Source organism: Podarcis muralis, chromosome 5 (genome assembly GCF_964188315.1).
Source record: "Podarcis muralis chromosome 5, rPodMur119.hap1.1, whole genome shotgun sequence".
NCBI classification, from domain to species: Eukaryota; Metazoa; Chordata; class Lepidosauria; order Squamata; family Lacertidae; genus Podarcis; species Podarcis muralis.
The window spans coordinates 49,128,582-49,141,820 of record NC_135659.1 but is presented as its reverse complement, the minus strand read 5'-3'; the positions used below and the strand labels follow the sequence as shown (position 1 = coordinate 49,141,820).

The 13,239-nt window shown below is 40.8% G+C and overlaps 1 protein-coding gene across 3 annotated transcripts in view; it reads right to left on the bottom strand.

The window, feature by feature from the left end:
* Window positions 1-13,239, bottom strand: part of MKNK1 (MAPK interacting serine/threonine kinase 1) — a 38,650-nt gene that overhangs the window by 14,417 nt on the left and 10,994 nt on the right. For 2 of the 3 annotated variants that reach the window (XM_028733585.2, XM_077928766.1), the window contains exons 2-6: window positions 10,541-10,637; window positions 5,684-5,782; window positions 4,400-4,497; window positions 1,517-1,596; window positions 1,134-1,207 (exon numbers count right to left, since the gene is read on the bottom strand). In XM_028733585.2, the coding sequence (XP_028589418.1) occupies window positions 1,134-1,207; window positions 1,517-1,596; window positions 4,400-4,497; window positions 5,684-5,780 (349 nt within the window). In that variant the 5' untranslated portion in view covers window positions 5,781-5,782; window positions 10,541-10,637. The remainder of the gene's footprint in view (window positions 1-1,133; window positions 1,208-1,516; window positions 1,597-4,399; window positions 4,498-5,683; window positions 5,783-10,540; window positions 10,638-13,239) is intronic. The other variant, XM_028733583.2, reaches the window with a different exon arrangement.

Here is a 13,239-nt window from a genome sequence, read left to right as displayed (position 1 = left end):
CTAAGACTATGTGCTCATCCTCCCTTTAAAATAACTGCCCCCAAAGGTCATATGTCACACACACACACACACACACACACACACACACACCCCAGCTATGTAGATACTATCCAGCTTCAATATGTCAAAAAAAATTTGAAGAGGTTTTTTCTTTTAATAGATTATTAAAATTTGTGGGGAAATACGAAGATGAATGTCAGATATCTTTTAATCAAAACTAAAAAGTTAATCTTGATAAAAACACACAAAGAGAGAGAGAAGAAAAAGATGAAGGAAAATGAAAAAATGGAAAGAAAAAGAAAAGAGAACCTCCAATTCTTCATCTGTCAGCTATATATAGAAAATTACTCAACATAACACCCAGCAAGACCACTTTATATTAACCAACATTATCTTCAGTTCCCAAACCCAGATATTGTGAGTTCATTTTCTTTAATAAATGTTGACAATGATACCTCTGAAGAAGTATTTTTAAAATAATTTCTACCCCAGCTTCTGTGCTGAGGTATACTCAATACATGCAATCGAAAGAATTGTAGATAATAAAATACAATATCTCTTTTACAAGCAAAGCAGTAATCAGAACATCCAAGAGCTCAAATCAGGATAATGTCCAATGGAATAAAACTGTCTTTACACAAGCATGTGCCAAACACATCAGTATCCACTGTGTTGGCTTGTTTCTAATGTAGTGCTAGGTAATTATCCCATTGGCGCAAAGATTTCTGCTTGTGCCATGGGACTCCCCACCCCACACATGTGCTGCACCATCCCCAAATCTACTCTGGAGTGTTGGAGGGGGGATGCATAACATATTTAGGGGGCACACAAGGGGAGGAGGAAGTCCCATTACACAAGTGGCAGTGATGGGACAGTTATGCACTAAATGCAAGCCCTGATGTAAGAGAAGCATGCATTATCACAGGAAACACATTTCCCAAGTCTCAATTCTGACCAGTAGCAACTTTCCAGGGTTTCAGTTAGCAGTCCTTCCTAGCCTTAGCTGGAAATGCCAGAACCTGAACCCTTTTCCACACAAAATAACCGACCCACATGGGGGGGGGGGACAATTCTACTACCTTTATCAAGCTAATTTATTACAAGAAGGTTAAAGAAATCACGTCCATACATACCTCCATGCAGTTTTTCAAAGACAAGGTAGTACCTTGCATTATCTTCAAAAAATTCTATTAATTCCAAAATGTTCCTTTTTAAAAAAACACAAAAAGGCAGCTGTGTTAAATTTGTTGTTCTGTATAATTAAAGCCAAAATATTTATGGGGTACGCAACGAAAAGGTATCATTGGGAAATATGTTTAATATTTTGGTAGCATTTTCTGCTAAACATGGAGGAGTGCTCTAATCAACATAAAAACAGCGTACCTGTTCTCATTTCCAAGTTTCACTGAGCGAACTACACTGTTTTGGGTTCAAAGCAATGTCACATCCAATATATGATTACACTAAAGACTTAAAACTCATAATTGTATTGTTAAATGCTGTAACAATTACTTACTTGTTACCTTGACACTGGTACAATGTCTCCACTTCCCGAAATACCCGACTACGACTATGCCCAGCGTTCTTCTCAATTATCTGTTATAAAAACAAAAGCCAGTTTTTTAAAAAACAACAACCAAGAAACATCATGCTGAGCAGCTACTGTTAGTATCTGCCACCTTTCAAAAAAAAGTGTCCATATAAATATTAGGCACTCTTTGCTTTGTGTTTGATAACAGCTGTTTACTGGCATGATACAGATTTTGCATGTTCCACATCCACCAAGCCCCCATAATGCCCTGTTTCCATTTCAAGATCTTACAATGGCTGCCGTTGCAGGAAACACTGCTGGCAGTAGCATGTAGCCTACTGCACTTTTGCTGGGCACAGTGGGAAGATCCACAGCTGTAGAACACAGCCAAGAAACACCTCTGTCTCATCCTAAGCCAGCCTTTCTCAACCTTGGGTCCCCAGATGTTTTTGGCCTACAACTCCCATGATCCCTAGCTCACAGGACCAGTGGTCAGGGATGATGGGAGTTGTAGGCCAAAAAACATATGGGGACTCAAGGTTGAGAAAGGCTGTAACCCTTCCAGCAGCTAGGGAACTAGGATTGCTCTGCCCATCTCTCACTGAAAATCGACAAGACTTCTGCATTGGTAATTCTAATGCAACCCATCTCCCTTCTTGCGTCATGGCCAAAGGTTAAAGAATAAAATTAGTGATGTAGAATAAAGTTGTTCCTATTTCAACATTTTTATTTCCCAACAACAAGAAGAAGAGGAGTTTGGATTTGATATCCTGCCTTTCACTCCCCTTCAGGAGTCTCAAAGCGGCTAACATTCTCCTTTCCCTTCCTCCCCCACAACAAACACTCTGTGAGGTGAGTGGGGCTGAGAGACTTCAAAGAAGTGTGACTGGCCCAAGGTCACCCAGCAGCTGCATGTGGAGGAGCAGAGACGCGAACCCAGTTCCCCAGATTACGAGACTACCGCTCTTAACCACTACACCACACTGGCTCTCATGAGAAATGAAGACAAGTAAATGAAGACATTTAGAACCCTCTCAAAATCAAATTTCGACCTAGAAAGAGGAGCAGAGGACGTGGGAGATAATATCATGGGAGATAAGGCATGGGGCACAGTCTTGGCAGTCACAAACACTGCAGTCTCATGTGATATGCATGGCTGTAGATTTAAAAAGTAATGCGCCTATATTAGTGCAAATGTTTGGGATAAGACTTTCTGAATGATTATTTAATATTTAGTTAACATAGGATAGAAAGCAAGCTTTATTTTAAACTGGAAATTGGCCACTGTTTTCTCAAAGATTTGTAAATTGTTTTGGATGAGCATACACACTACAACCAGCTTTCTCTCTTTCAGTTTTGTCCTTGGTGAGCAGGCTTCTGTATTGTTTGGAAAACTAGCACAGCCTATTTGATCAGACAAAATAAATGTATTTTCACAATGGACAATATGCCTCTCTGAAGCCGCTTCCATCTGTTAATAATTTACTGGGATGAATCAGACAATTCCAATCCTCAAAACCATGGTCTAACAAGGGGGAAGAGTTTTGTTCTTGCATGCTCCCTCCTCACACACTCAGCTAAAAGACAATCTTCTTTGTTTGACCAAACCATAGTTTTCCAGTTTAGATGCAACAATGGCTTGATCAAGCTAGGACAATACTCATTAAACTAAGCAAAGTGGGCAAAGTAGGAAGAGATATTGCACAAGCACAGGGCTCATTCACAATCCCCCATAAAAGGTAAAGGTAAAGGTACCCCTGCCCGTACGGGCCAGTCTTGACAGACTCTAGGGTTGTGCGCCCATCTCACTCAAGAGGCCAGGGGCCAGCGCTGTCCGGAGACACTTCCGGGTCACGTGGCCAGCGTGACATCGCTGCTCTGGCGAGCCAGAGCCGCACACGGAAACGCCGTTTACCTTCCCGTAGTAAGCGGTCCCTATTTATCTACTTGCACCAGGGAGTGCTTTCGAACTGCTAGGTTGGCAGGCGCTGGGACCGAACAATGGGAGCGCACCCCGCTGCGGGGATTCGAACCACTGACCTTTCGATCAGCAAGCCCTAGGCGCTGAGGCTTTTACCCACAGCGCCACCCGCGTCCCACAATCCCCCATACCATGGTTTAAAGAATCAGAAATCTAAGAACTAAATTCAATGAAGAAGTGTGCATGCACATGAAAGCTTATACCAGAACAAACTTAGTTGGTCTATAAGGTACTACTGGTTTTCCCAGTAGTGATGTATGGAAGTGAGAGCTGGACCATAAAGAAGGCTGATCGCCGAAGACTTGATGCTTTTGAATTATGGTGCTGGAGGAGACTCTTGAGAGTCCCATGGACTGCAAGAAGATCAAACCTCTCCATTCTGAAGGAAATCAGCCCTGAGTGCTCACTGGAAGGACAGATCGTGAAGCAGAGGCTCCAATACTTTGGCCACCTCATGAGAAGAGAAGACTCCCTGGAAAAGACCCTGATGTTGAGAAAGACTGAGGGCTCAAGGAGAAGGGGACGACAGAGGACGAGATGGTTGGACAGTGTTCTCGAAGATACCAGCATGAGTTTGACCAAACTGCGGGAGGCAGTGGAAGACAGGAGTGCCTGGCCTGCTCTGGACCATGGGGTCACAAAGAGTTAGACACGACTAAACGACTAAACAACAACAACAACAAGGTACTACTGGACAATTTTATTTTATTTTATTTTTTATTTTGACTGTGTCAGACCAACATAGCTACCTACCTGAATCTAAATTCCATGTTAGCAATATCAGTGATTTATGACAGAATACATTAGCACAGCAGCATATGTGAAGAACATTTTCAGGCAGCGAAGACCTTTAATGAATGAAAATAATATTGGAGTACTTTACTTACCTTAACTGCATATTCTTTCCCATTCTGCAAGCTAACTGCTCCCTGAACCTTGGCATATGATCCTTCACCAAGTAACTCTGCAGTGAGTTTGTACAGATCTGCCAAAGAATTCCAGTATACAGAAATCATTATTAGAAAACATTTTTATGAACTGCACGTATAAACAACGGAGCTAATCACTACCCCGATAATAAAACAAGAACAGGTGCTCCTTTGGTAATTAACTGAGTTGAAACAGCAGCTTTAGTTTTATTATCAATCTGTTCTCAGTTAGACAAAAGCAAAGGAGTGAAGTTGAGACCTTCTTACCATAAAAATATTAGACTATGCCCAGGAAGGCTGTGATCCTATGTTTCTGTCTTATAAAACAAACAGAATAAAATATGAGATAGAGATAAGATAACTTAACTAATATAAGCCAAGATATTTCAAGATTGCTTTGAAATGGGGAGCAGGATGTCTCCAGAGGAAATCTGAATCATTAGAGTAGTTTTGTGATAACATCTTACAGTATCTACAGTGAGAACATCCTGCACCAAAGAAATAAGTCAGTAAATGAAGGTATTTAACAGATGGGTCACAAGCTAGAGAAGGGTTGGCAAACTAAGGCCTGTGGGCCAGATGCGGCCCAATCGCCTTCTCAATCCGGCCCATGGACGGTCCAGGAATCAGCGTGTTTTTACATGAGTAGAATGTGTCCTTTTATTTAAAATGCATCTCTGGGGTATTTGTGGGGCACAGGAATTCATTCATTTCTTTCTTCAAAATATAGTCTAGCCCCCAACAAGGTCTGAGGGATGGTGGACCGGCCGACGGCTGAAAAAGGTTGCTGACCCCTGATCTTAAGCCTCAATGAATTCAACATGCTCAGTGCAGCCTAATCCAATGCACATTTATATAGAAATAAGCCCTAAAGAACTCAAGGGAGCATACCCTCATACACATGTTCATAGAACTGCAGGCTCAAGTGATAACTTTTCCTTCCCCCCAAATTGTTTTGAAATAATCCTATGACAGCAGAAGAAAGACTACTCCCCATGAAATGAAACTATACAATCCCATATAATTTCAACACTTTGCTGCCTTTCAAAGAAAGCAAAGCACTAAGAGGGAAGCCACACAACAAAACCACAAAGGCACAATGCAGCCCCCACAAGAGGGGCTATAGAAATGCAAGGCTCAAACAGAGTTTTTGCCATGAAGCAAAGAGCAACCCTGAAGCAACTGCTTAACTACTGTGAAAGATCAGGAGGAAATAAAAGGAATGCAGAACATGGGACCGACCTTCAAACCTTCCAGGGACATGGTCTGTAGCTCTGGTTCTTTTCTTCTTTTTTCTTTTCCCATTGTCTGATATGGGAACAGGCTGGCTAATGACCATCTCTACATAGCAGAAGAAAGTTAGAGTTAACGTATGTATACGTAGAGGGGGATAATATGTCATTGTGCTCTTAAAGATTCCAGTGTTCAGATTTTGTTTTTAATCATTCTGTGTTTGAGTCTTTAAAACCCAGCAATTTTTGTTTACACTAAAGGAACAATGCTGTTTTCCAAATCATAAAAAGAAAAGAAAAGCTAAGAAGTAGTTATAGAGAATCTATTCTGAAAAGCAGCACTGTCTTTTTCTACTATGGCAATTAGTTTATGTACCAAGCTGGCTCAGCAGAACCACCAATGCTGTTTTAAGAGTGCCCAGTTGCAGGATCTCCAAACCGCAGGTTACTGGTCTGTTCTTAATAGGAACAGTACTATTTCTTCACCATTTCAGTTTTCAAAACTAAAGTAGAACCATCTTTGCTATGCTTGAAACAAAACAATAAGGGTGGAGAGAAGAATGTTAAAGGGTATTAACAAGGCAAGGAGGCAGCAGAATTCAGGCCAAATCTACTAACAAGAAATCACTATACTAGGCCATAACACACCTTACTGTAGTGTCCTGGCCATTTTTTGACTTAAACACCTTGGGCTGAATCCAGAGTTCTTGTGAGCAGAACCAATCACTGTGAATTGGGTTCAGAAATGTATAAGTGGTTGGAACAGAACTGGTGGTACAGAATCTGTTTGTCTTGATCCTGGCAACTGTGAGGCAACCACATTCTGCACTAACTGAAGCCTCCAAACAGTTTTCCAACAGCCCCATGTAAAGTGCATTGCAATGATTCAACCTTGAGGTTCCAGAGCATAGATAACTGCAGCCAAGTTATCCCTGTCCAGATAGGGTCATAGATGGGTAACCACCGTAAGCTGATGGAAGGCACCCCATGCCACCAAGGCCACCTGTGCCTCAAGAGACAGCAATGGAGTTATTAGTATGAACACCTATATTTGACCAAGTGTACTTTGGGGACAATTTGTTCCTGCAAAGATTTAAGAGAACTGCAAAGATTTCCCCTTTATATCCTATGAACTGTAACAAATAAATAATATTTCCAATATATATTTAAGTATTATCTTCCATCACCCTCACAAATACTAGCAGACTATTTCATCTCATTTATTTGTAGAAAAACAAAGTAATTAAGCATTATTTGTATGTTTCCAAACAACAAATGCTCAAGGAAAATGCACCATCATGTATGGGCAGAATGAAGAGAGACTAGAAGCTAGAGTGTCAGTCTGACTTCTCTACTGCTTTTGCTAAGACTTCCAAATAAATCCATTCTACAGGGCTGCAATATTATCCTTTTTTTAAAAACGCGGGGTTTTTTATCCCTACTAACAGCCTCTGAATCTGTACTTACAATGCTACTATGTTGTAGAAACCATGCTAGTGTCTAAAGGTTTCTATTTGCAGAAGGGGAGAGTACTTTCCTGGAATGAACCAAACTATGTAAATAAAATTAATAGAATCACAGAATTGTAGAGTTGGAAGGGATCCTGAGGATCCTGTAATCCAACCCCCTGCAATGCAGACATCTCAACCAGATCATGACAGACAGCCAACCTCTGCTTTGAAGCCTCCAAGGAAGGAGAGTCCACCACTTCTCATGGGAGTCTGTTCCACTGTCGAATGGCTCTTAATGTCAGAAAGTTCTTCCTGACGTTTTGCCAGAACCTCCTTTCTTGCAACTTGAATCCATTGGTTCGGGTCCTAGCCTCCAGGCCAGGAGAAAACAAGCTTGCTCCATCCATCAACTCAACAGAAAACATATCATGGTTCATTTTTTTGTTATTGTTTTATCCTTATGTCAACAGTAGCAAATTAAGACCTTATCCAAGCCAGGAAAAAATAACTTAAGATTTCCTGCACAACAGTACAAATAATTGATTTGTTCTGTCTATTTTACACTGGGTCAGCCAGCATATGCTACCCATTGGCTGGCTAACTTCTCAAGCCAGACTTCTATCAGTTTCTTCCATGTCTGACACACCAGAGGTTAAAGAGTTTTCTTTCACACCAGAAAATAACTGGGCTTGTTGATATCTCCAACTTGTGTTCAGGCAGGCATACAAGAGGTGTTAGTTTGGCAGGTTATTCAGCCTGAGGTATGCAATCAGAAATGCGTGACATATCCTTGCATGACCTCAGGCTTTCTAAGGATACTTTCTTTGCAAGAATGAAACACACATTGCTCGTTTTAATGTCATTTTGTATATGTGCATGTGCATACAAATGACCTCTGAAAGTTCTCTTAGCCAATCTACAGTTCACTGTTTTATAAAGGGTGTAGTCTGCTGCAGCAAAAACAAAGAGCCCTATGGCACCTTAAAAACAAACACTCATTACGCTCTAGAACAGCTTTCTTCATGCTGGTGCCTTTTCTATGTAGGGCCTACAAGTCCCATCATTCATGTCCATTGGCCAGGCTCCCTGGAACTGATGGGAGTTGTAGTCCAAAACACCTGGAAGACACCTGCTTGGGGAAGACTGGTTTAAAGTCCACTTTAGTAAAACAGTTACATTTAAAAGTGATCCCACTCATCTACTTTTAATGAGCAAATCTTCCAATGCCCAAGACTGTCAAGAGTGTCTCACAGCAAATCACTTTCTTAATTAACCTCGAGAAGAGTTTATATTTGTAAGACATGCTAACATCTTGTGGACATGCACAAAAACTCGGCCTTGGCATTAATAAACAGCATCCTGGGGTAAGCAATACTGCTTGGCTATCTTAAATATATTGTACAAAAGGAAGGTATGGAAATGATGGTTCATCAGTTAACTGCAGCAAGGATGACAGTTTGCCAAATTGGGAAAAATACTAATTGTCCCTCTTTAGATGTCTGGTTAACAAGGCTTTAGGACTTCACATGCATGGGAAAGCTGACAAACTTAATTAGAGGTACACAGGGCAGACAATTTGGAAATGTAATTATAGAGAAGCCGAGGCTTTTCGTTCAATATGAGAATAATATAGTGCAGGACTCATCAAATCCATCTACTTTGCTAGGGAAAGTTAAACAATTTAAATAATTAAGGATTATAAATTTCAACACTAATAAAATTGAGTGATGATCACTGTTGCTTATTTATTAGTCTGTTTTATAATACTGACATCTATTAGATGTATCAAATTTATGTGCAGAAAAGAAGATGCAGTGGAAATGCTCTATACCAGATCATTGGCTGCATTGGAACGGTGTTGGTGATTTTTCTGTTTGTAAAGCATATAAATATATATTTTAAAAGAAAAAGAGAGAAATGATGCAAGTTCAGCTTTGCGAAATGACTAATTATGAGACACTGGCTCAGTCTAAACAACTTCTGTGATACAAATGCAGAGATAGGGGAGGGCTGTAGCTTATCTGCTTTTTATGTTTTCAAACTAGATTTATTGATTAATTAATGACATTTGGATTTTCAGTTTGAACAGTTGTTTGGGGTAACGTTCAACTAAAGGTGTTTTAATACAACTACAAGCTTTGTTTGGTCACCTCAAACAAATCATGAGAACTTTGGAGTAGAAAAGAGAAGAGACTTGTAATTTTGGAAACATCAGAATGAAGAGACTTTGAAGTCCTGCTAGCCTCTTGTAGCCAAATTTGACAAACTTCAAGAAGATTTCTCCCTTCTAGTTTTTATTGAAAGCGAGCAGATTTCTGTCCATTCATGGTACAACAACCATGGGTTCCAGTGCCACTAGCGACAGTGTGCACCGAAATCAACATTGATGTGCCTTCTAAATCTGGGCATTCCACTTATCAGCAATGGGTCTGAGGCCTTCATTTTTGAAACAGTATTTAGCTGTGGTATATAATCTGACAAGAAAACAAATATTAAAGGCAGCATTTCTCAATGATGAATAGCAGATGTATTCAAGTATTAAAATGATGTATTTGCAGGAAAGTGTTCTATTTATTTAAGAATGTCAAAATGTTTAGCAATATTTATATTTAATTAACTGGCTAAAGAAAGCTATGAGCAATCTAGACTGCACTGTCCAATAAGATACCAATATTTAGGGAGTAAAACAAAGGATTGGAAAGCTGCAAACTTCAAATTCAGTGAAGAAGTTCAAAGTCCCCCATGATATTCTTGCAGAAAAACTGGTAAAATGGGTTGGATGAGGTAACTGTTAGGTGGATTTCTAACTGGCTGACTGAATGAACCCAAGGAGTGCTCGTTAATGGTTCCTCATCTTCCTGGAAATAGGTGACGGGTGGGGTGCCGCTGGGTTCTGTCCTGGGCCCACAGTTTTTGAATTTTTTTTAATAAACAACCTGGATGAAGGAATTGAGTTACCAGAAAGGAGAACTAAACATCAGGAAGAGCTTTCCAACAGCAAGAGCTGTCTGGCAGTGGAACGGACTCCCTCAGGAGGTGGTGGACCCTACTTCCTTGGAGGTTTTTAAGCAGAGGTTGGGTGGCCATCTGTCATGGATGCTTTAGTTGAGATTCCTGCATTGCAGGGGGTTGGACTAGATGACCCTTGGGGTACCTTCCAACTCTACAATTCTAATATTCTATGAATTATTGCTTAACTGCTAATGCTCAGTTAAGTAGGTCAGCAGTATATACATAGCTAGCCTATATTTATCCATATAGATAAGCAAGGCTACAATGGTCGGAGCAAAGGGTATCCTGCCACCCACCTGCTCGGTAGGCAACCATGGATAATTTTGTCCTTTTGAATATTCTAAGGACAAGTGTACCCCAGGGATAAATATAAGCACAGCAGTTTCATATTCAAAGCAAGATACCTGGTTTATGCTGGATTGGTTTCGCTGAAAAGATGGTTGGTGTAGCCTGGCAACACGTTTCACCCACAAGCGAGCTCAGTGAAGGTTGGCTTTGTGACTGAAAGTAACAAAACCCTATTTAGTTTTGCAGGTTAGCGCCTAGAAAATACCCACTATGCACTATACAGTACAGGGAGATATAACAAAAGGCAAACCCTCAGCAACAGAGGTTACCCATTTACACATACAAAAGAAAGCTTATCCCTTATTTGCAGCTGCAGAATTAATACATGCATATACACGCCAAGCAAACTCAGAAGACAGAATTAACACTTCTCTCTTGATGCCCAATCATTTGCATTTGTGCATATTCCTTACTCCTTCCCTTTGTTTTCCCCATTGTGTATCTTAAGCCAAATTCCTAGGAGAGATGTACCTGTTTTTCCACATGAAACTCTGCATGGCACTATAAATAAAATAAATAGGGCAACTGGAGACATTTACTACCTCCTAGTCCTAGTTCTTATCCAGCTTCTTAATAAACTAGTTCACCAGAGGCACATTTGCCAAAGTTGCATGTTTCCAGGAGGGCAAACTGAGCTCAGGGAAGGTTCATTAATTGGGAACACTAACTCTTAGCAGTCCATTAAAGAGACTCTTCATTTGGTGAAGATTATATAAGGGCAAGGGGTGGATAATGTTTATGGGGGTAGCACTCAGGGTTTCCCAAGGACAGAAAGTAAATGATGCCATTTGATCTTGACTGAGCAGACTTTATGTTCTGAGAAGTAAACCTTTCCACTCTCTCTCTGTTTCTCAATTCCCTAAAGCAGAGTACTTCTCATGAACAACTGTGCACTGCAACTACAATTCTCAAGCAAGCTGCGGGTTCCTGCAGACAAAAAAACTCATACTTCCCCATACACATGTGGTTCACAGCAGATTGCAGAACTAGATGTACATATGCATGCCACGCAGTCTTGCACACCCACAGAATTTAGTTTTCATCAAAAGAGCAATCTTTCTGCTGGTGTGGTTCTGAAGTCTGTTTGCAGTGCCCGGTAACACCCAAGAGCTGCTGACGATATTTTCTAGTAGTCAGATGCCCGTTCCCAAATCAAGAAGGATAATGCATTATGTGAAATAGTAAGAATGGAAGAATTGTGCCAAATATCGCAAATTACACACATTTGCTTAATTTATATATGCGGATTTTGATTTTGTAGAACTTGAGATCTCTTGGTGCAGGGAGTAAAGGTAAAGGTAAAGGTAAAGGGACCCCTGACCATTAGGTCCAGTCGTGGCTGACTCTGGAGTTGTGGCACTCATCTCGCTTTATTGGCCAAGGAGCCGGCGTACAGCATGACTAAGCCATTTCTGGCGAACCAGAGCAGCACACAGAAACACTGTTTACCTTCCCGCTGGAGCGGTACCTATTTATCTACTTGCACTTTGACGTGCTTTTGAACGGCTAGGTGGGCAGGAGCTGGGACTGGGCAACGGGAGCTCACCCCGTGGCAGGGATTCGAACCACCGACCTTCTGATCGGAAAGTCCTAGGCTCCCTGGTGCAGGGAGTACACTCAGGCAAAAGGGATCTCTGGGCAGACTAAGTGGTGACTCCGCTGTCTCCGCAAAACACAGAGAAACACAAAGCAATCATTCTAAAGCCGAGCCCTGGATAAGTCAAGATTTATGGAACAAACAAAGGGCTTATTAAAGCACTCTTCTGCACGTTTTAAAAAAGCACAATTGTTCTCAGCATGTACGGTAATGCACAATCAATATTACTAGAAAAAGACAACCACTTGTACTTTTGCCTGTAAGAATCTCACAGCTTAGCAGGTTCTGCCCCATTTTGTAAGTTAATTTCCTCTTGTCTCCTGAGCACAGGTCCAGAGGAACCATCACCAGCAGACTTGGAACTGAGTTCTGCTCCTCACCGATCCCAATCTACACTGCCCCACCTATTTAGTAAACAGACTTTTAAAAGGTGCCTGCCTTCAAAAAGCACAGTCCTTTGGATGGCTTTTCAAACTGCGTTGTTGCACTGGTGCTATGAGTTTGGTTAGTTTCTTAACAGACCGTATATTTGCAATGCAGTTTCAATGAACCTGGGATCTTCTGCATGCCAAGAATGTTCTTTGCTACTGAGCTATGGATGGTGACTCCAAGCATTGCTTCATTAGGAACAGCAAAAGATGAAAACACAGCTCAAGATAGACAGACTAGACTATTCATGTTTATAAAGAGAATAATGTCATTGAGAACAGGACACCATATTCCCCCCAGTCTCAAATTTCTAATGGGAGAGTGCACACACAGCAAAGATGAGTGATACTACAGGTCAAATGCAACAACTTTCTTAAACAGATTTAAAAAGTTATTTTCCTCCCCTACATTTAGTGTATATAGCATGTGAATCAACATTTTACAATTCCCCAAGTGAGAACAGTTATTTCAGACATTAAAGGATCTATGAATAAGCTTCCCAAACTCATTTCAGAAACTTGGGGTTTGTCTCCTTACCTAATATAAAGATGGAATTTTTCCAGGGAAAGTACCGGTATGTTTTAATAATATACATTTGTAGGCATCTTTTTTCGCAAGAGAACCCACAAATTATTTGGCACTGTGACATTAAATTTGTTATACAGTGGTACCTCGGGTTAAGTACTTAATTCGTTCCGGAGGTCCGTACTTAACCTGAAACTGTTCTTA